Source organism: Pseudophryne corroboree, chromosome 6 (genome assembly GCF_028390025.1).
Source record: "Pseudophryne corroboree isolate aPseCor3 chromosome 6, aPseCor3.hap2, whole genome shotgun sequence".
Lineage (NCBI taxonomy): Eukaryota > Metazoa > Chordata > Amphibia > Anura > Myobatrachidae > Pseudophryne > Pseudophryne corroboree.
The window spans coordinates 659,561,156-659,583,584 of NC_086449.1; the positions used below are offsets into that span (position 1 = coordinate 659,561,156).

Consider the following 22,429-nt stretch of genomic DNA (forward strand, 5'->3'; position numbering starts at 1 on the left):
TTACAGGCTGTGTTTGAAAAATGACAGCTGATCGGTTAGTACTTTATCTCCATGCTTTGATAAATCTGACCCATAGACCTTTATAGTCAACCTGCTCCATTTTCTCCTAACAGTAGTTCTGTAACGTAAGTTGTAGTCGCAGTAGTAGTATTTGACTGTAAGAGAGTCTGTAAATTCTCTGCCAACTATTTGAATGTACTCTGCTATGCTGTAACACTGTGACCAGATGCCTCGGACTGCTTTACTTGTACCTGCTTTATATTACACAAGTTACACATCTCTGAATAATGATGATGATGATGATGATGATGATGATGATAATAATATATGCAAATATTACTTATAGTGTGTTAGAGCTGATTCTTGCTTGATCACAATTTTTGATGAACTGACAACATAACATTATCATACTTAAAAAGAAAAACAAAAAAACAAATAACTTTTCTCTTATTTTAGGTTGAAGATGAGCAGTAAAAGAAACCAGTTAATCAGAGAATTGGAGGAGACAACCAGGTTAATTGCAACTCTGCACACACAATTGAAAAGGTGTGTATTAGTGTTGTATAGTAAGTAGTACTGTATGTAGTACAAGGGGATGCGGTCAACTTGCCTACAATCAAAATCCCGACTGTCAAAATACCGACAACCATTGACCGACGGTCAAAATGCCGACATCCGTTGACCGACGGTCAAAATGCCGACATCCGTTGACCGACGGTCAAAATACCGACAACCGTTGACCGACGGTCAAAATACTGACATGGTCAAAATACCATCAGTTAAAATACCGACAACCATTGATCAACAGCCAAAATCCCGACATGGTCAAAATACCAACATCTAAAATGTCGACAGGTCAACAAGTCGGCATGAGTTTTTCATGATTTTTTCATTGAAATTAAATTGTTCATACTTTACCATCCCAGTGGACTTGGAGGGGAAAACAATAGCATGGTGAGCACAGCGGTGCACTTATACGGTGCCCATGTTGACCTAGGTCGAGATACATACAAAAAATGATGACAAACTCGTGTCGACTTTTTGACCTGTCGACATTTTAAATGTCTGTATATTGACCTTGTCGAGATTTTGATTGTAGGTATTTCATACTAAACCCAGTACAAGCTTATGACTGCAACATTTCCAACTGGAAAATAGTAAAAAATAGACCGCACCCTCCATTCACCCAAACCATTCTCTGGCCACTTTTTCCCATAAAGGCCGGCCAGCCCCCTTACTTAATCCCTTTATAGTTAAACTGTATGAAAGTGTGGGGCTGGGGTTATACTATTTTAATCTCATCATGCTCTTATTAATTATTACTATTTACACAATATTAAATATCATGCATGTATAACAAAAATAAAAAATTACTGTGCTGTATATGCTTTTCTATTGGCCAGAGGTGATGTCTGACCTTTTTGTAAAGTACAGATACATTCTTTCTCATCGTTCTATTCGTTACCGTTTAAACATGTGATGTAATGTTTACTAGTGCAAGTAGAGCCTCACTAATCTGGGGCTCGAGCTTTTAGTCATGCGGCTCCGACTCTATGGAACTCACTTCCCCGCACAGTGCGAGAGGCCCCAACTATAGAATCCTTCAAAAGTAGACTCAAGACTTTCCTGTTTACTCAAGCATTCCCATAATGTCCCTTTTAGTATCTTCATGCTTCTGTATTTTATGAAAATGTACTTCATTATTTTCTGTACTATATTATGCTATGTATCTGTTAAGCGCCTTGGGTCCTATTGGAGAAAGAGCGCTATATAAATAAAATTATTATTATTATTATTAATCACTAACAGAGCTTACAGCCACTTGTGTGCCTGAATGTGGCTAGAGTTCATTATGTACTGCCCATTCCTGTGACAGCTACAGAGCAGTGTGTAGGAGCTGAACAGGATGAGGCTGTCAGATGGACAGACAACAGTACCATAGGGTATACGTGGAAAATAACTTTCATTCTGTAAAACTGTGTTTTATGGTAAAAACAGTGTTTACCAGTACATTTATTAGCCTATCGGAGCCTGACAGAACATCAGGCTGTTATCCAAGGCCCCACTTTAGTATGAATCAGTCATCTTACAGATAACTACTTCAGCCATAGAAGTTTGTCTCCTGGGCTCTTACACTGTTGGCTTTTCCAGCTCAAATCTGGCTACTTTACTAAAGGAATCTTTTCCCCTAAATTGTAACGCTCCATTACATATTTAGAATAGCGTTCTAGCACCGGACAGAGCACTATAATGTCACTGAGAAAGCAACCTATCGTTTCCGCGAGTAACTTCTGGACCTTTTCAAGAGATTAAATGATTTATTTAATTTTTTTCAACATGTCCCAATTGTTTGCAAAATCTTGAGGTAATAAGTGTGAGTACTCCTGGGAGATCAGAGTTGCACACGTCAGTTGCAGATGGTTGTGGCAATGTTTCATACTGTACGTGTGCCATGGCTTAGCTTACACAGCTGTGAGTTCCTGTAGGCAAGTTGTGCACATCTTAGGCACATCTCCACTTGCAGCTGAATTAGTGTAATTGGGCAGCATCCAGGACATCTGCACATAGGTTGTGTTCTGAGGGCATGTTGTGGGCACATAGGTGGAATTGCTGGATGATTGCAGATGGATATCTTGCGCCAAGTATAGGGTTGGTGCAACTAAGCACTGATGGTAGCTATTTTTACAAGCGAATGAATATTGGCGGTGCTGATGCAGAGATGTGTTAGCTTCTGAATACAGGGGAAGATTTGTACTTTTTTTGCATTTGTGACTGACTTGCGTGAAACTCTGAATCATGCCCCTTGTACCAGTCTTCATCATCTATAAGCACTTGCATCTACCCTATATTATGTACAAAAGAGACACTTCCAACTGTGTATTTGCACTCTGCAGTTCCCAACCAAAAAGTGTAAATACATTGATATAGTGTAGGACTCTGCATCGTGCTTGCTTATATGTTCTCGGTTTCCGAGCATGTGTAGTGCTGAAGCGCACAAAGTACACTCTGCAAATGGAAGAACATTCATCAGTCCCTTAGTATAGGAAAGCATTTCATGGGGCTGAAGTCTGGGCATATCTAAAGTTATCATTAAGTGGAGATAACATTTGTCCGGTGAGCTCACCTTTATCAGCATACACTGGGGGTCATTCCGAGTTGATCGTAGCTGCGCATGTCAGTCCCCCCCCCCGCAGATGTGCAAAGGCATCGCACAGCGGCGATACCTTTGCACTTCAAGAGTAGCTCCCGACCAGCGCAGCTTTAGCGTGCTGGCCGGGAGCTACTCGTCGCTCCCCGGCCCGCAGTGGCTGCGTTTGACGTCCCGCAGCCGCCGCAGCCCGCCCCCTAACGGTCTGGCCACGCCTGCATTGGCCGGACCGCTCCCCCTAAACGGCAGCTTAACGCCACCGTCCAGCCCCCTCCTGCCCAGCGACCGCCTCTGTCTTGCAGGCGATCGCTAGGCAACGACGGCTGCCATACACAGTTCCGACCCGATCGCTGCGACAAACTGCAGCAAGTGATCGGGTCGGAATGACCCACAGTGTCCCTCCACACAACGTGATGTTGATAGTCAAAGTGGATCAAAAATGTAAGAAAATATAAAGCAACAAATGCATCTAAAAAAAAATGGTATTGTTAGTGTTTTACTGTTACTAACCACAGCATCTTATTTCTCACATATATGTTTGACTTTGCATTGTTTACTTTCTCAGTTATGATAGCTTTGTAGTTTACTAAAGCATCTTAATCATTTAATGTTTGCAGTCTTTCAGCTAGCACTCAGTCACTTTCATCGGGGAGCAGCCCTGGATCATTAGCTTCCAGTAGAGGATCTCTAGTCACATCCAGTCAGGACTCTTCTACATCTGCAAGTTTTACAGATCTATACTATGAACAACTGGAACAATTAGACACTGAATACCAGAGCAAAGTAGAATTCATGCTACAGGAAGGGACATCTGGTTATAGACCTTCTGGTTGTATCACCACCATTCATGAAAATGAAGTAGTTAAATCTCAGAAGATGGATTCAACAAACCGTGTCCAGGCCTTGAGGTCCTTGTCTGGTACACCCAAGTCTATGACATCATTGTCTCCCAGGTCTTCACTTTCTTCTCCATCTCCGCCTTGTTCGCCCCTTGTAACTGACCCTTTTTTAACTGGAGATGCTTTCTTGAGCCATATGGACTTTGAAGCTATTGATCTAAGCAGCCATTTCTCCGAACTTGGCCTTTCTACTGGAGCAGACAGCTATCAACTTGAAGCAGAAGGCAAAGCTGCTGGACAAGGTAACGTTGAGCTTTTAAGGTAGCTTTATAACTTGTAACTAAGGTGAATCATGTTGTAGATGAGGTTGTATTGTGAGGTTGCCTTTCCTTCAACCAAACACAGCTGAGTTCAAGAAATTGATTCAGGTGTTTATTTATGATAAGGTTATGGATCAAAGAGTCGACAGTCAGAAGGTTGACAATGTCTGGGTCAACACCAAATGGTCGACATCCACAAGGTCAACACATGAAAAGGTCGTCAAGTTTTCGTTGTGTTTTTTAGTGTCAAAATTTCTCTTTCAGCACGTGGACCCCTAATTAGTGTACCGCATCACCTCGCTTGGCTCACCATTCTTCAACAAGGTGCTCGAAGCTTCGCTCGGCACAGGTTACCATTTTGAATTGTAGTCCACGTGGATGCTAAAGTATGAAAGTCCCCCCCCCAAAAAAATTCCCCAAAACCTTATATCGACCATATTCTTTGTCAACCATTGTCGTGTCGACCATTTGAACCTGATGACCTTTTGACAATATCGACCATATGGTCTAGACCTATTGCTTGTCGACCTTTTAACTGTTGACCTATCCAGATGCCTTTATGATAAAAGCCCTAAATTCAGTGAAAATGCGTGCTTTAACAGGACGCAGTTAAAATGGCGCCGGGCGGGATCCCAGCGGCCAAAGTACCAACGCCGGAATCCCGACTTGCGGCCGGAATACCGGCGTCAAAATGCCAACAGAGGTGGGATTCCCAGAGTCAAAATGCAGACGCCTAGAATCCTGATGATCCTCTCAGCGGTACGCACTCACTTCCTGACGCAGGGGACAGGGAGGTTAGATTTAGGCATTAGAAGAAGGGTTCGGGTGTAGGGACGGGAAGGTTAGGGATAGGCACCCACAAGGGAGGGTTAAGGTAGGGGAAAGGGGAAGTTTAGGGGCAGTTTGTATTTTAATGGCCGGGATGCCGATGTTGGTATTCTGACCATTGGCATCCCGTCCATCGGGATTACATACTGAACCCGTTTTGACAGCCTATTTAGCAAGGACATTGAGAATACATGTACCGCTAGCTGTCCTTCTCTAGCTATTGCCATCTCACAGTGCCTTTTTAAAATAATGTATTTTTCTCTAAAATAAGTGTATTAAAAAAAAAAATAATTTTTGTTTACCAGTGTATGAGTATTATCTATTATTAATTTTTAATTAATCTATAAATCGAAGAACAAGTCGATCCCAGTGTACTTGTGTAAACTGGCAAAGCTACAGTATAATAGACTCTTAAATCTCAGAAAGACATAGAAGCACTATAGAATCCCTATATTGTCTACCTTTCTAAATCTCACCTAGAATATGCCTTTATACATCTTCATTCTCATCTCCATATACTTACCCTCTCAACCTCTTCGATCTATTATTTGACCTGTGCCTTACTTTGTCTCTGATAACGGGTGTAGTATGAGTGGGCGGCGGCCGGGATCCCGGGGGCCAGCATACTGGCGCTGGGATCCCGACCGCCGGCATACCGACAGCTTGGCGCGTGCTAATGAGCCCCTTGTGGGCTCGCTGCGCTTGCCAAGCTGTGGGCACGTTGGCTATTTATTCTTCCTCCATGGGGGTCGTGGACTCCCAAGTGGGAGAATATGTCTGTATGCCGGCGGTCGTGACCCCAGCGCCGGTATGCTGGTCGCCAGGATCCCGGCCGGCGGCATACTGAAGACCACCCCTGATAACCACCTATCACTCTCACCTATAAGGCTTCTCACCTATAAGTTTTCTCTGTGCCGCTAGCCAGTTCTGGTATGCCCAAACACTTTCCCACAGAGTTTAACTTTAGCGCTTTCCCTACTCTCCCCTGTACCCCCCTCTCCCATGCACCCTCACAAGTTTACCCAACGCCACTGTGAGCCACACTCACTCCCTTTGTTTCAGCTGTGCCCTCTTCCATCTAGAATGTCATTAGAAGAGGACACAGGGGCATGCTTTTATTGTTATGTATATTTTTATTTGGTATGCCTTTTATGTCCTTGTTTTATGTATTTCTTTTTTTCCACAATGTCCAGCACTATGGAGCCTCACAAGATGATGATGATAACAAATATAAGTTTGCATAATCCCAACACAAGTTCAAAACCTAATAGCGAAACCGTGAACTGAATCTGCTGAAAGCAGTTTTAGTAATCCCCTGTAATAAATTTATCTCTATTAACAATAAAAGGATTTTAATATCTACCGCTAAATCTTTTTCTCGTAGCTTATAAGGGATACTGGGAACACTTAGTATAATGGGGTACAGATGGGGTCTAAAGGAGCCGGTGCACTTTAAATTCTTCAAACTAGATGTGCTTGCTCCTCCCCTCTATGCCCGCTCCCACAGCCAGTCTAGGCAAACTGTGCCCGAAGGAGATGGACATACTTGAGAGGAGGAAACCTAACAAGACAACGAGTGATGAGATTAATGAAACAAGCACACAACAAACATAAACTAGACCAGCAACGGCTGGCGAAACAAAAGAGCAACAGTTGATTCAAACAATGTTCACAATAGAACAAACCTGCAGAAAAGTCTTAACACTGAGGCGGGCGCCCAGTATCCCTTATGGACTACGAGAAAAGGATTTACTGGTAGGTATTAAAATCCTGTTTTCTCCAACATCCATAAGGGATACTGGGGACACTTAGTACGATGTGGACGTCCCAAAGCTTCCAGAATGGGCGGGAACGTGCTGAGACGTCTGCAGCACCAACTGCCCAAACTGGGTATCCTCTGTAGCCAGGGTATCAAATCTGTAGAACTTGACAAGCATGTTTTTCCCTGACCAGGTAGCAGCATAGTTGCAAAGCAGAGACTCCACGGGCTGCCGCCCAGGAGGATCCCACCGATCTTGTAGAGTGCGCCCTTATAGACTGTGGAACAGTCAAGGCTGCCTAAGTATAGTCCTGTTGGATAGTAAGCCTAATCCAACGAGCAGTTGACTGCTTTGAAGCAGGGCGTCCTTTTTTCTGAGCATCATACAACACAAAAAGGGAATACGTTTTTCTGACACGAGCCGTCCTCTTGACATAGATCTTTAAGGCACACACTACATCCAAGGTCTCAGGATTAGAAGAATTGGCTTGAACCACAATTGGTTGATTCAAGTGAAACACAGAAACCACTTTTGGTAGGAACTGCTGACGACTCCTGAGCTGCGCTCTGTCCTCTTAAAAGACCAAATAGGGACAAAGCTCCCAATTCCGAAACCAGCCTAGCTGAGGCTAGGGCCTATAGCACTACTGTCTGCCACGTAAGGTACTTGTCTTCTACTGTTATCAGTGGTTCAAACCAGGAGGACTGTAGAAAATCCAAAACCACGTTCAGATCCCAGGGTGCCGTTGGAGGCACAAAGGGAGGTTGTATGTGGAGTAAACCCTGTAAGAAGGCCTGGACTTCCGGCAAAGTAGACAACTTCTTCTGAAAGAAAATGGACAAAGCCGAGATCTGGACTTTAATGGAGCCTAAGCGTAGGCCCAAATCCACTGCAGCCTGTGAGAACCGTAAGAAATGGCCCAGGTTAAAATCCGCAGGATGATACTTACGGCCTTCACACAGGATAAATATATTTTCCAGATATGATCGTGTTTTGACATCACTGCCTTCCTGGCTTGGTCATAGTTGCAATAACCTTACCCGGAATACCTTTCTTAGCTAGAATGTTCCGTTCAACCACCATGCCGTCAAACGAAGCCACCGTAAGTCTGGGTAGACGAATGGCCTTGTTGAAGAAGATCCACTTTCATTGGCAGAGGCCAGGGGTCTTCTACTGAGACGGCTAGAAGGTCTGCGTACCAAGCTCTTCAAGGCCAATTTGGGGCAATCAGGATTGCCTGAACTCCTTCCCTTCTGAGTCTTTTTAGCAACCTCGGGAGTAACTGAATTGGAGGGAACAGGTACCCCAAGTGGTAAGACCACGGCATCGTCCGTGCATCCACTGCTGCCGTCTGAGGGTCCCTGGTTCTGGAACAATACAGGCGAAGCTTCTTGTTGAGATGAGACGCCATCGGATCGATCTGTGGACAACCTCACTGGTCTGTGATCTGCTGAAACACCTGTGGGTGGAGACCCCACTCTCCCAGGTGAAGGTTGTGTTGACTTAGGAAGTCTGCCTACCAGTTGTCTACTCCCGGAATGACTATGGCCAATATTGCCCTTGCATTCCTCCCCGCCCAGAGAAGTATCTTGGACACCTCTCGCATGCAAGCTCTGCTCTTTGTTGCGTTGGAGGTGCTTCTTGATTTCCCCTGAAACCTTGCAGTCCGAAAGGACCGCATGGAGGGTCCCCGGGTAAGAGCATCTTGACGTTGGTGCCGCAGATGGGAGAAACGTGGATTTTCCAGCATTAGCCTTTGAAATCTATGTATCTAATTCACCTTCAAATAACTACTCTCCTGTGAAAGGCAGAGCTTCAATACTCCTATTCGATTCGGTGTCCGCTACCCTCTGACGCAGCAACAAGGCTCTGCGTATGGATACCGCCATGGTGGTAGTTCTAGCATTGATAATGCCTATATCCTTGATTGTCTCACAAAGGACACGTGCTGAGTCCTGAATGTGTTTCACCTGTGTCACCGTGTCTACTAGGGTCTTGTCACCCATCAAGTCCTCCTGAATATGACCTGCCCACGTATAAATGGCATGTGTCATCCAACAGCCTGCAATAACTGGTCTCTGTGATGCTCCTGCTGCTGTGTAAATAGATTTCAGAAGGCTTTCTATTTTCCTATCAGCTGGTTTCTTTAACGCAGTAGCACCAAGAACCAGTAACACTGTCTTTTTTGACAGGCGTGAGATAGATGTATCCACAGTCGGGGGATTTTCCCATATCTTCCTTCCTTCCTTCCTTCCTTCCTTCCAAGGGAAAGTGGTTATCAAACGTTTGGTCACCTGGAAATTTTTTATCAGGATTAACCCAGGGTTGTCTGAAAAGATCATCTAATTCCTTAGAATCAGGAAAGGTGACATTGGCTTTTTTCTGCACAGAGAAAAACGACTGCTGTATCTCGGTCTCATCAGCAGGAATTTGTAACACGTCTCTTATAGCAATTATAAGGGGCTCTATTCCCTGTGCTGGAGAGGAATCCTCTATTGTAGGTTCCAGCTCCTCCTCCTCCACTTCTAGTACCTCCTTGTCAGACTCTAAGAGGATATCACGCAACCCACACTTATGTGGCACTGTTCTGGAGGGAGGGGTAACCCATCTGCCTGTTCCTTAGTCAGATTTTCCACAGACAGTTGCAACCACTGCGTTTCTTGTCTAGTAGCAGTTAATTGATTTGATATGTCAGCCATCATGGATTTTATAGAAAGCAGCCAAGCTGGTTCCTGTAAATTCCCCCTGAAGCCTCACTGTTCTGTGAGGGCTGGCTACATTACCCACATCTGAGAGAATAAGCAGGGGATGGTGAAAACCTGGTGCAACAGACACTACACACAGCCTTTTTCACCATGCTGACAGGAGACCATAACACGCACACACGCTTGCCCGGCCCAGTATGCGTGGAGGAGACCTAGACAGGAGGGACCAGCACACCAGCCAGAGCAAACTCAGTGACAACGCAAGGCTCTTTAAGTGTGTGTTATACTGTATGTTGCAGGAGCCTAGTTAAGGGTCCTAGAGCGGCTTTCCCCCATATAACACCCCTGTACCAAGTGTCCTGGTTGCTGGAGTATCTCTGGAGGAGCTGGCAATCGTGCTGCAGCTCTGGCAATGCTTTGAATGGCTGCTCTGAGTTAGCTCTGCCCCCTCCAATGGCACCGGAGCTATACGTATATTTATACTGGCAGTGTCTCTCAAATGGTGCAAAATGAGGCCCCAGCACCTTCTTTCACCACCGCTGGAAAATCTACACGGGGGCACTATGGGATCACCCGAGGAGGAGTCCGTATAGCCGCCCCTCGATCACACCAAGAACCGGGGGACCCGCTAGCAGGGTCCCCGGTTGTCACTCTCCACTCTTCTGACCTTCAGGCTGCTCTTAGGGGTGTACGGTGTGCTGCGGGTGTGTACGCTATAGCGCAATGCCAAGCGGTACACCGCCCATCAGGACCGGTGTCCTGTCAGCGGGGATACGGCTCAGTACCTAATGAATTCGGTATCCGTCGCGCCCCCCCCCCCCCCCACGTCCCTAAGTGCAGGTAGGCTGTTACCCGGACAGCCTACCTGGAATACATAAGTTTAAAAGAAATTGAAGGAAAAATCCCTGGCACTCTAGGGTTTGCACCCTCTCCTGAGGGCTCATTTTTCTAATCTGGCTGTGGAAGGTGGCATAGAGGGGAGGAGCCAGCACACCTAGTTTGAAGAATTTAAAGTGCACCGGCTCCTTTGGACCCCCATCTATACCCCATCGTACTGTGTCCCTAGTATCCCTTATGGATGTTAGAGAAAGGTTTGTTGTTTTTGCCAACAGTGTTGGTATGTTACAGATATGATGTCCTCATCCATCTACCATCAGTACACCATGCAGCGGGAGATGCCTGTTGAGAGTGAGCTGAGAGGTCTCATGCAACACATGAGACACTTGTATATCTGTGTGTGACATGAAGCCCACCAAAAATTTGGCCCAGATTTATCAAGCATTGGAGAGTGATAAATAGCACCGTGATAAAGTACCAGCCAACCAGCTCCTAACTGTTATTTGTAAAACGAATGCCCAGATTTATCAAGCTTTGGGGAGTGATAAATAGCACAGTGATAAAGTGCCAGCCAATCAGCTCCTGTCATTTTTCAAACACAGCCTGTAGCATGCCAGTTGATTGGTTGGCACTTTAGCACCAAGCTATTTATCACTCTCCAAGGACTGATAAATGGGGGCTTTGGTGTGGAAAAAAGCTGTGGCATTGTAGCAGTTTTTCTCTATCGTCCTAGTGGATGCTGGGGTTCCTGAAAGGACCATGGGGAATAGCGGCTCCGCAGGAGACAGGGCACAAAAAGTAAAGCTTTTTCCGATCAGGTGGTGTGCACTGGCTCCTCCCCCTATGACCCTCCTCCAGACTCCAGTTAGATTTTTGTGCCCGGCCGAGAAGGGTGCAATCTAGGTGGCTCTCCTAAAGAGCTGCTTAGAGAAAGTTTAGCTAGGTTTTTTATTTTACAGTGATTCCTGCTGGCAACAGGATCACTGCAGCGAGGGACTGAGGGGAGAAGGAGTCAACTCACCTGCGTGCAGGATGGATTGGTTTCTTAGCTACTGGACATCAAGCTCCAGAGGGACGATCACAGGTACAGCCTGGATGGTCACCGGAGCCACGCCGCCGGCCCCCTTGCAGATGCTGAAATCAGAAGAGGTCCAGAATCGGCGGCTGAAGACTCCTGCAGTCTTCTAAAGGTAGCGCACAGCACTGCAGCTGTGCGCCATTTTCCTCTCAGCACACTTCACACGGCAGTCACTGAGGGTGCAGGGCGCTGGGAGGGGGGCGCCCTGGGAGGCAAATGAGTACCTATAAAGGCTAAAAATACCTCACATATAGCCCTAGAGGCTATATGGAGATATTTAACCCCTGCCTAATTTTTCTAAATAGCGGGAGACGAGCCCGCCGGAAAAGGGGCGGGGCCTATCTCCTCAGCACACGGCGCCATTTCCTCTCACAGCTCCGCTGGTCAGGACGGCTCCCAAGTCTCTCCCCTGCACTGCACTACAGAAACAGGGTAAAACAGAGAGGGGGGGGCACATTTATGGCGATATTTTGATATAACAAAGCAGCTATAAGGGAGCACTTATTATAAGGCTATCCCTGATATATATATAGCGCTTTTGGTGTGTGCTGGCAAACTCTCCCTCTGTATCCCCAAAGGGCTAGTGGGTCCTGTCTTCGTTAGGAGCATTCCCTGTGTGTCTGCTGTGTGTCGGTACGTGTGTGTCGACATGTATGAGGACGATATTGGTGTGGAGGCGGAGCAATTTGTCAAAGTCAGAAAAATGTCTCAGTGCACACTGCCATATTTGCACCGCACACTGGTCCGTGCTGCGCATGCGTACGCTCTCCCGTGGAAGCGCATACCCGCAATAGCGTGCACTCGCACGCGCAGTATGCGCATTTACGGTAGAGTTTATGTGATCGTAGCGTGCGACTCATTCGTTACAAAAGTTCACAATTAATGTAGTTTATAGATCATGTTCCCCTCAATAGTTTCTGTAAGTTTGGTTTAGATAGAATGTCCCTGAGCGGAGGAATCCCTCTTTGTATTGCACGAAGGGTCTAACAGGAGTCATACAGCAGTGTTTGATACCCATCGGAAGAGTATTTAATTAGCAATATTCCGGTGTTGGTTTGGAGCGTATTAATCGCTCGTGCGAATAGTTATGGACATAAGAAGTTTATGTCCATTTCTATGATTTGCACATACTCAGGTATGCGGCGGGAAACCCAGTTCCCCACCCACCTGAGCTGTTGGAAATCAGCACAGCCCACCTGTATGAATCAACCTATGACCTTTGGTTACAGTACAGGGCCGAATTCCTGTGTCCAATAAACTGTAGGATTGTAGGGACTAGGAGATTGCATTGTGTGTGGGGCATAAATAGGCAGACCGACCACATCCAGCTCTCACTCTCTCATCAACGGTTATCTGCTGATAACCGGGAGCTGGATATCGAGGCGCAGGCGATCATACCCTTTGTGCGTAAGTTTTCTCTCCGTTATCATTGTCTTTCTGCGAGCCAATATCTCTCTCTCTCTCTCTCTCCCTCTCTCTATCTCTCTCTCTCCTCTTTTCTCTTAAATACTTCATAGTAGTATGGTATTGTATTGCATTTAGGTCAGTGTAGTATTGTTTTTTTGTATTTATTGTTTAGTCCTGTGGTTAGGAAGTCTCTGTTATATTGTAGTGTATCATTTGTACTGTTACTCTTTTCCAAGTATACTAGATATAATACAGATTATAGGCTTTGGAACCCTAAACCAGTATCAGTGTATTTACTATAGTATTAAGTGTTCACTTGAGCGTCGGTGACGCTCAAACAGCTTTGTAGATAGTCAGGTTACACAAGGTTGCATTTACACCCTGTACTCACATTAAGGTATTCTGTGTGTTTCATCGGTATAAGGTTTAATATCAAGGTATAGTGTTGTGAGCGTCTGCACCGCTGGTGACCTCCTCGTGGTCTCTAGCGTATGCTACGCTACAGCGAATCTTTCCCCTAGACATAACCAATAACGTGTCCTGTGATCACTGGGCCGTGAGCGAACGTGACGCTTGAGCGTCTCGCCTACGGCTGAGCGATCGTTACGCAAATAGCGTATCATTACGGTATTTCTTAAGTAAGCAGCGTACAGTGTTCTTAGCTTCATAAGGGTTGTTTATACGACAAAGGAATTTTACATTGTCAATTGCGGGCTCGTCCGGTCCTTTTCACATCTGCACTAGGTAGATCAGCGGACATTATCCCTCCAGCAAAGGGTGGGAGGTTGTCTCATAGTGCTGGCGGGATAAGCGTCTGCTTCGCTTAGGTAAAGAGTGCTGAAGGAATCCGGTAACCGGAAGTAAGAACAAAACGCTTGTGTCTTTTAAAACTGTTTATTTTTCTTTTGTCTTGCGTACGCATATATCTGCATTTCTGTTTCATTTTCGTATATCACTATTCCTGTTTGCCAAATTTTATAGTTGATAGAAAGTGCTAAAAAGAGATTTGCTGTTATTTAATAGTAGAGGTGATAGTTAAAGTATAGAACAAACACACGGTTTGTCTGAGATACAAGGCAGTCAGTGTGGATTGCGGTAGATGATCAGGGATCATTTACATTGATAAAAATATATTGTGTTACGGTGGATCCTTTGCATTGCGTACACGTGTCGCTAACACAAAGACTAGCGTACGCAATCCAAAAGGCAGACGCACGCAGCGTTCATTACGCAACGTAGCGTCTGGTTACGCCCACGTAGCCCAAGTCACGAAAAGCGATAATTAGCGCAAAGCGATAATTAGCGCAAAAGCGATAGATAACGCGACGCGGTAAATAACGCAAATCTATTTTTTGGAAAATCTGAAATTTAGTTTAACAGATCCTGCTCCTAATTGGTAACACTTTTGGCCTGAAGACAATTTCTGCGCAGAAATAGATATAGAAACAAAGTGTACATGTGTTGAGTGAGTGTGTTTTGTATACAAAAGTTTATATAACTTTAAGGTGGAACCAAAAGGAAAGTCGGGTACTCGTCAAGGGACATACGTGTAAGTGACATATACGGTGGCCAGGGAGGCATCCCTGGTTAAATAATATTTGAGCATTAGAGTATAGCGGACCATAAGGTAACAAGACCAGGAGGTCATAAGGAACAAGACCAGGAGGTCGTAAGGTAAAAGGTCCGCTATAAAAGTCCAGTGGCACAACGCCTGGGGTGTTGGTGCAGAACCCATATAGGCCATAAGCTCTTGCTGAAGGAATCGCGGCCGGAAACATCGATTTCATTGGTCTTTCAGTACATGACAAGTAGTGCTCGTGTACTGAACGATTGGACCGCACGTAATTGTGTGCAGTAGTTAGTAATCTGACCTAATACCATTAGAGTAAAGTGGTCACAAACGCTATTTGTACATTCTGACGTGATTTGTGTAATTTTTTATTTTTGGAAGGGAAGTTCGCTGGTCACTCAGGAACTATCTAACAACCCCACCTTTACTGGAAAGAGTAAGTGTCCTGCGGGTAACCCTCATATGTTCCAGTAAACTGAAGGTTCCATAGGGGCCCTGTATCGAGTACGCTGGCATCATAACGGTGTTTACAGGTCGTATTGGTCGAGGTGGGCGAGTGAGTGGGGTACTCGGTAAACCGCCACCGCCGGCCTACTGTGGAGTAATTTGGTTGTCTGAAAAGGCTTGCTGAAAACCTTGATACAGAAAATCCAAGGAGGACTAAGCAACACCTACAGACTATGGGGGCCAGTTGCTCAGGTAGGGGGCGATCAACCCTGGTTCAGGTTGATTCTGTGAACCGACCAGTTGGGTCGGCACGATATGTAATGTGTGAAAAATATGGAATTCACACCGAATCTTTATGTGATGAATGGGAGAGAATGACTGTACAAGACAGGGACAAGTTCCCAAGAATAGGTAGCTTCAGTCCAGAGGTGTTACAAAATTTAAGGAGGAGGATATGTCTCGTAAAATCAGCAAAGAGACGAATTCAGCATCATGATTATTTACAGTTATGGCACCAGGAAGGTGAGATACAGAGAGGTTTGGCTCTGGCGGCGGGATCTGGGGCAGTCAGGAAGTTGATTGCCACAGCTCCTCCCCCACCATACATTGCAGGAGAGAAGTTGATTGCGGAGAGAAACGCACAGGGTTGTAAAACACAAACTCTTAGTAACACTGTAAATGTTAATGATGTTAACCAAATAACTCATGCAAGTATTAACCCGTGCAAGATGTACCCTGTTTTGAACCTTCCTCAGGAGTGTGATCAAGAAGACGATTCAGCAACAATTTCAGCTCTCTCTCTTGCAGCCACCATAGCAGAGACCACAGTAGGCACAGCGACACCCACGAGATTAGTGAAAGCCCCTAGCGGAGGGATAGGTGAGGTCGTGTCAACGGGTAAGTACGGCACCATGCACTACACTGAAACAATTGTACCACAACAAGCTGTAGAATCTACACAGGAAGAGGCTGTTAGAATTGCTCCTGTAAGGGTAATAGCAGTTCCCAATGGAAAAACAGATGTGTCTGGAGCCACTCCCATAAGGAACATTGCCATGTACACTCCATTTTCCAGAATGGAATTAAGAACAATAGTGTCTGAATTTCCTGACCCCAGGAAGGATTTAGTTGCTAGCCAAAAATACATCAGGGATTTAGGTAACACGGTAGAACCCAACAACAAGGATTGGCAGATACTGCTAAGAGCTTGTTTACCTTCCAATGTTGATGCAACTCAGTTTTTAGCTGATTGTGCATTGGATAAAGATGTACCGCTTACAGACGTGTACAATAAGGATAATGTAAAAAGGATAAATTTACAGCTAAAAGAGTATTTCCCAGCCGTTGTTAAATGGAATAAAATATTTTCCATTAAGCAAAAGGAGTCCGAAACGGCAATAGAATATTTTCACCGGGCACTATTAGAAATGGCAAAGTACACTGGTATAGAAGACATAAAGACCAACCCAAACCATCGAGAAGTAGCAGTATCTGTACTGATGGATGGTTTGAAAGAAACATTAAAAGCTAGGGTACAGACCACGCAGCCATGTTGGCGAGGTCTGTCAGTGTCCACCTTGAGAGAGGCTGCTATTGATCACGACAGAAATATCACTAGGCACAGGGAGTCGCAAAGCGATAAGTTGATGTCCGTAAGTATACAGGCGCTGACCACAAGGCAGCCTGCGTATGTACCACCGAATCCTGTGGGTAAGGCAAGTGTAATAACATGTTTTTCTTGTAACAAACCAGGACATTTTGCACGAGACTGTAGAGTAAGAAATGTACAAAGATCTTTTCAACCCCCTAGACAACAACACCACACACGACATTGGGAGCAGGGTCCACAGAGGCGGAGTTTTGAGCCACATACAGGGGAAACAAAAAGATATCCCCCAAACAGAGATTGGCATGCCTCTGGTAGTTCCCAGCTAACTCCCTCACAAGTAGTTGCTGCCAGCGGGATTCAGGGAGGTCAGCATACCCAATAGGGGTGTGGCCATACCTGTAATCTGCAGCCAGTTAAGTTGATTGCTAGTCTTGGAAACGAACCAGAAATTGCAATCAATGTAGCTGGTAAGACTTTAAACTTTCTTGTAGACACAGGGGCGGCCAAGTCAGTGATCAATTCGACAGTGGGCATGAGAACCACTGGTAGGACAGTTCCAGCCATAGGAGTAACAGGAGTAGTCCAGCACTACCCTGTTAGCAAACCAGCCGAGATTACAATAGGGCCTTTGCATACCAAGCATTCCTTTTTGCTGGCTGCATCGGCACCGACCAATCTCCTGGGAAGAGACTTACTATGTAAAATGGGTTGCGTCATTTATTGTACTCCTGAAGGTGTATTCTTGGACATCCCTGAGAATCACGCTCAGGAAGTACGAGACATGTTAGACTCCCCATCAAAATTAATGTCACATTCCATTATGACAAATAGGAATCCATCCCAAATAGAAGAGATGACATCTCAGATACCAGAGTCGCTTTGGACAAAAGATGGACAGGACACTGGATTAATGGCAAACGTAGCTCCAGTAGTAGTACAAGTAAAAGATGGTAGGATAGCTCCAAAAATCCCACAGTATCCTCTGAAGCCAGAGGTGGAGTTAGGAGTTTTCCCGGTAATAGAGCGCTTGCTACAACAGGGCATTCTAGTAAGAACGTCCAGCACAGCAAATAGTCCCATCTTCCCTGTTAAAAAGAGTGGGGGGAGGGGTTACAGGCTAGTGCAGGATCTAAGGGGGATTAACAAAATAGTCGAGAGTCAGTTCCCCGTAGTGCCTAATCCAGCTGTCATCCTAATGCAAATTCCTCCCACTGCCAAATTTTTCACTGTTATTGACCTCTGCTCCGCTTTCTTTTCGGTACCTCTGCACCCTGACAGCCAATATTTGTTTGCATTCACATACAGAGGAGTCCAATACACGTGGACTCGGTTACCCCAAGGTTTCATAGATAGTCCAAGTATATTTTCTCAGGCTTTGCATGATTGTTTACAGTCTTTCCAACCGGAAAGTGGATCAGTGTTGATACAGTACGTGGATGATCTACTGCTGTGTTCTGATTCATTGGAGGCATCCCTGAAGGATACGAAACAGCTCCTGTTTCATCTTTCAGACACAGGTCACAAGGTCTCCAAAGACAAGTTGCAATTATGCCAAGCTAAGGTAAAATACTTGGGACACTGTCTAACACAAGGACTGAGACACCTGACCGCTGATAGAATCCAAGCCATTAGAGACATGACACTGCCACAAACCCAGCAACAGATCAGGACGTTTTTAGGAATGTGTGGGTATTGCCGTAATTGGATCCCAGGGTTTTCCATATTGGCGCTACCTTTGCAGGAAATGGTCTCTTCAAACAAACCTGATCGGATTTCGCATACAGACGAATCCGAAACAGCATTTGAGAGACTCAAACAGTGCCTAACGCAGGCACCAGCATTAGGTATGCCAGACTATGGGAAACCCTTTGAACTATACGGAACAGAAAGTGCTGGGTGCGCAGCAGGTGTACTAACACAAAAACACGGTGATGCCAGCAGGCCAATTGCATACTACAGCGCTCAGCTAGACACGGTAGCGCGATCCCTCCCCACATGCTTGCGTAGCGTTGCGGCGATAGCATTGCTAGTGACGAAAAGCGAAGATGTCGTGCTAGGCCACAACCTCACAATCCATACACCACATGCGGTATCGGCCTTATTGAATTCTGCCCAAACCAGACATGTCTCATCAGCAAGGTTTACGAGATGGGAATTGGCATTAATGGCCCCAGTAAACATCACCATAAGGAGATGCAGCGCATTAAACCCTGCAACATTTCTCCCAGGTGTGCCTGGACAGGCACAAAGGGTGGGAGGTGAGAGTGATGGGGAAGGAGGATTTAATGCAAAGGAAGATACACATGATTGTATGGAATATTTGACCCAAAATTTTACCGCAAGGCCTGACATCAGTGACAATCCACTAGAAGATGCAGAACTCACGTTCTACACGGACGGTAGTTGTCACAGACAGTCAGACTCGGGAGACTTGTGTACTGGATACGCAGTCGTAGATGACCAAGACACCATAGAAGCGGAACCGCTAGGCCCACCTCACTCAGCCCAGGTTGCTGAACTGGTCGCCCTAACCAGAGCATGTGAATTGGCTAAGGGTAAGTCTGCCAATATCTACACCGATTCTAGATACGCGTTCGGGGTAGTACATGATTTCGGAGCGCTATGGCGTCTCAGAAATTTCATGACGGCAGCTGGTACACCGATAGCGCATGCAGCTCACATAAAAAGGCTTCTAACAGCGATACAGGAACCCGACAGAGTGGCTGTTATCAAATGTAAAGCACATACATATAGTCAAGACCCAGTATCCCTTGGTAACAGCCGAGCAGACGAAGCTGCAAAGCTTGCAGCTGCTACCCCCATACGGACAGACACCACACAACTGATGGTATTTAATACCATCAACACACAAAAGTTGTGTGAAATGCAGAATTTGTGTTCCACTCAGGAGAAGGCAGTCTGGAAGGCAAAGGGATATGGCCAGGAGTCCTCAGGGCTCTGGACGGATGGACATGGTAAACCAGTGGCCCCCAGGGCATACCTTCCGTGTCTGGCTGAAGCAGCTCACGGGCTGACTCATCTAGGCAAGGAGGGGATGTGCAAGTTGGTAAGAGCATACTGGTGCGCCCCAGGATTCTCCTCTCATGCTAGTAAAAGAGCAATGTCATGCCTTACCTGTCTGAGAAAGAATATTGGAAAAGCAATACCAACAGAACCATCCCATATCCCACCTGCCGGCGGCCCTTTCCAAGTAATACAAATTGACTTCATTCAATTACCCCCATGTAGAAATTTGAAATATGTACTTGTTTGCATAGATGTTTTCTCGAATTGGGTCGAGGCTTTTCCAGCAGCTACAAATACCGCTATGTTTACAGCTAAGAAAATTGTGCAGGAATTTGTATGTAGATATGGTATCCCTAGAATCATTGAAAGTGATAGGGGTACCCATTTTACAGGTGATGTCTTTCAAGGAATGTGTAAGTTGATGGGAATTGATAGCAAGCTGCACACTCCGTACCGTCCACAGGCGAGTGCGAAGGTCGAAAGAGTGAACAGCACTATTAAAAATAAATTGAGTAAAGTAATGGCAGAGACAGGATTGACGTGGCCAGAAGCTTTACCCATTGTTTTGTATAGCATCAGAACCACTCCCAGGTCCCCTCTTAATCTGTCTCCTTTTGAAATTCTGTTTGGTCGACAACCGCATGTCATGATTAACCCTCAGGATGATTTGAAATGTAACAATGAAGTAACTGTAAAGTACTTGATTAACATGAGTAAACAGTTGAGGAATCAAAATGATAATCTGAAGTTGGTGATTCCTGATTTACCAGATAGTAATTGTCATGACATTGAACCTGGGGATTATGTAATGATACGAAATTTTCTACGCTCAGGTTGTCTTATTGATAGATGGGAAGGACCATACCAGGTCTTATTGACTAGCACCACAGCATTGAAGGTTGCTGAGAGAGAGACTTGGGTCCATTCATCCCACTGCAAGAAGGTTGCTGATCCAGAGAAGTCCCGTGATAAGGAACAGACGGTAGAGGTTGTATCACTAGAGTGTCTGTTCCAGGAGGACTGAGGCGGCACCTGAGCCTTGAAGACCGAAAGCAGCTGTCGACTCCCCTCTCCCTTTTATTGTTTTCTCCACTTCCCATCCCCTCTCCTTTAAAATTTCTTTTTCCCCCTTCTCATTCTTCTCTATTTCCTCCTCAAAGATGGACTTGCCCCAAGAGACTGTGGTCCGGATTTTGATGTTAACCATGATGTTGACCAGAGCAGTCTGTTCCGGCGAGAGTACCATAGAGGTCGAAAGAGGTTCTGGAATGGGTTCCGATTATGATGATGGAGGCGTAGTTTTCCAAGATCAACCAAGCCAACAAGCAAAGGCGAGTATCAGAAAACGATCCGATAGAAGAAATTGTGATGGATTGTTAGCTGAGGAAAATTGTATCTGTAGGCTCTGTGATAATCTGGTTGAAGATGGATGCATAAAGAAATGTCAATCTAGTTTTAATATCCATATAGACCGGCATCCATTGAGTGACTATCACTCCTTAGTGGGTAACGTGTTAAACCAAACAGATTGTTGGGTATGCTCTCAAGTACCTCAGGGTCACAGTAAATCAGGGCTAGTACCATTTCCTTTAACGTTAGGGGAGGTACTTGAGCTAAGTGGTGGGAGACCGGTGGACCGGAGGTTTAACATCTCCAGCCCTCCTAGTTTAAAGCTCCACCAATACCATGTGGATAGGTCCCTCATATGTTTTAACATCTCCAATCCCAGAAAACCGGGAAATTGGGAAGTGTCATGGAGCAACCTTACCATGACCTTTTCACACAGAGCAGATAGAATGCCTACAGATACAGAACTCGTACGCCACATAGCCAGTAGAGGAAAATCATTCCGGTATCGATATACCTTAGGAAATAGGATTACTAAAGTTGGAGAGGTATCACCAGGATACTGTGCACATATCGTACAAACTGATACGTGCATTAGACAGATGGAAGAATTAGGGTCAGGAGATTTCACCTGGAAGGTTTGTAACATGGTCATGTCCTTCTCCGTCCCTTATGTTCTCCCCGATGATGCATATTTCATATGCGGGAGAAAGGCGTACAAGTGGCTTGCCCCAAACTCTGAAGGATTGTGTTATATTGGAAAAGTATTGCCTGAAGTAATGACTGTTACACATGACAAAATGAAGGACATACACCGTGGTGCCCAAACTCCTTATACTCACACTCACTACGAGCACCTTGTTAAAAGACAACTGTCAGAAAGGTTAGAGCATCCGGCCTCTGATCTTATCCATGAATCCACCGGGATTCAGGTTCTGGTAGCGTTAGATTTCACTCGCACCGCTCGAGGTGTGATGAATTATAGATACATTTCCGCACTCGCCAATTTGTTAGATAATATCACTGATATGTATGATGACACGTTTAGATACACTGGAAGGGAACTTCAAGCTTACAAAACAGAACTAGTTCAGCATAGGATGATTCTTAATTATCTTACAGCAGTAACAGGCGGATATTGTGTTACATTGGCAACACAGTACGGCATAAAGTGTTGCACGTATATCACAAATAGCACCGAGGATCCGGTAGAGGTCATAGACCAAAAGATGGACGATATTCTGCAATTAAAGTGGGAATTTCGTCGAAAACACAATCTCACCCTTGCTGCTGTAGGTAATGAGCTGACTAGTTGGGTGTCATGGTTGAACCCGCGAAATTGGTTCTCCGGTTTAGGAGACTGGGCTCAAGGAGTCATAATGGATGTTGGAAAGTTTCTCCTATGTATTTTGGGTGTCGTTATATCTATTGGATTGATATTTAGATGCGGGCAGGCTTTGATGAGGTGCAAGCAAAGTACGAAAGTGATGAGCTTAAGGAGTGAGGA

The 22,429-nt window shown here is 45.3% G+C and overlaps 1 protein-coding gene across 3 annotated transcripts in view; it reads left to right on the forward strand.

The window, feature by feature from the left end:
- Window positions 1-22,429, forward strand: part of WWC1 (WW and C2 domain containing 1) — a 389,991-nt gene that overhangs the window by 281,873 nt on the left and 85,689 nt on the right. For all 3 annotated transcript variants that reach the window (XM_063928228.1, XM_063928229.1, XM_063928230.1), the window contains 2 exons: window positions 457-546; window positions 3,766-4,289. In XM_063928228.1, the coding sequence (XP_063784298.1) occupies window positions 457-546; window positions 3,766-4,289 (614 nt within the window). The remainder of the gene's footprint in view (window positions 1-456; window positions 547-3,765; window positions 4,290-22,429) is intronic.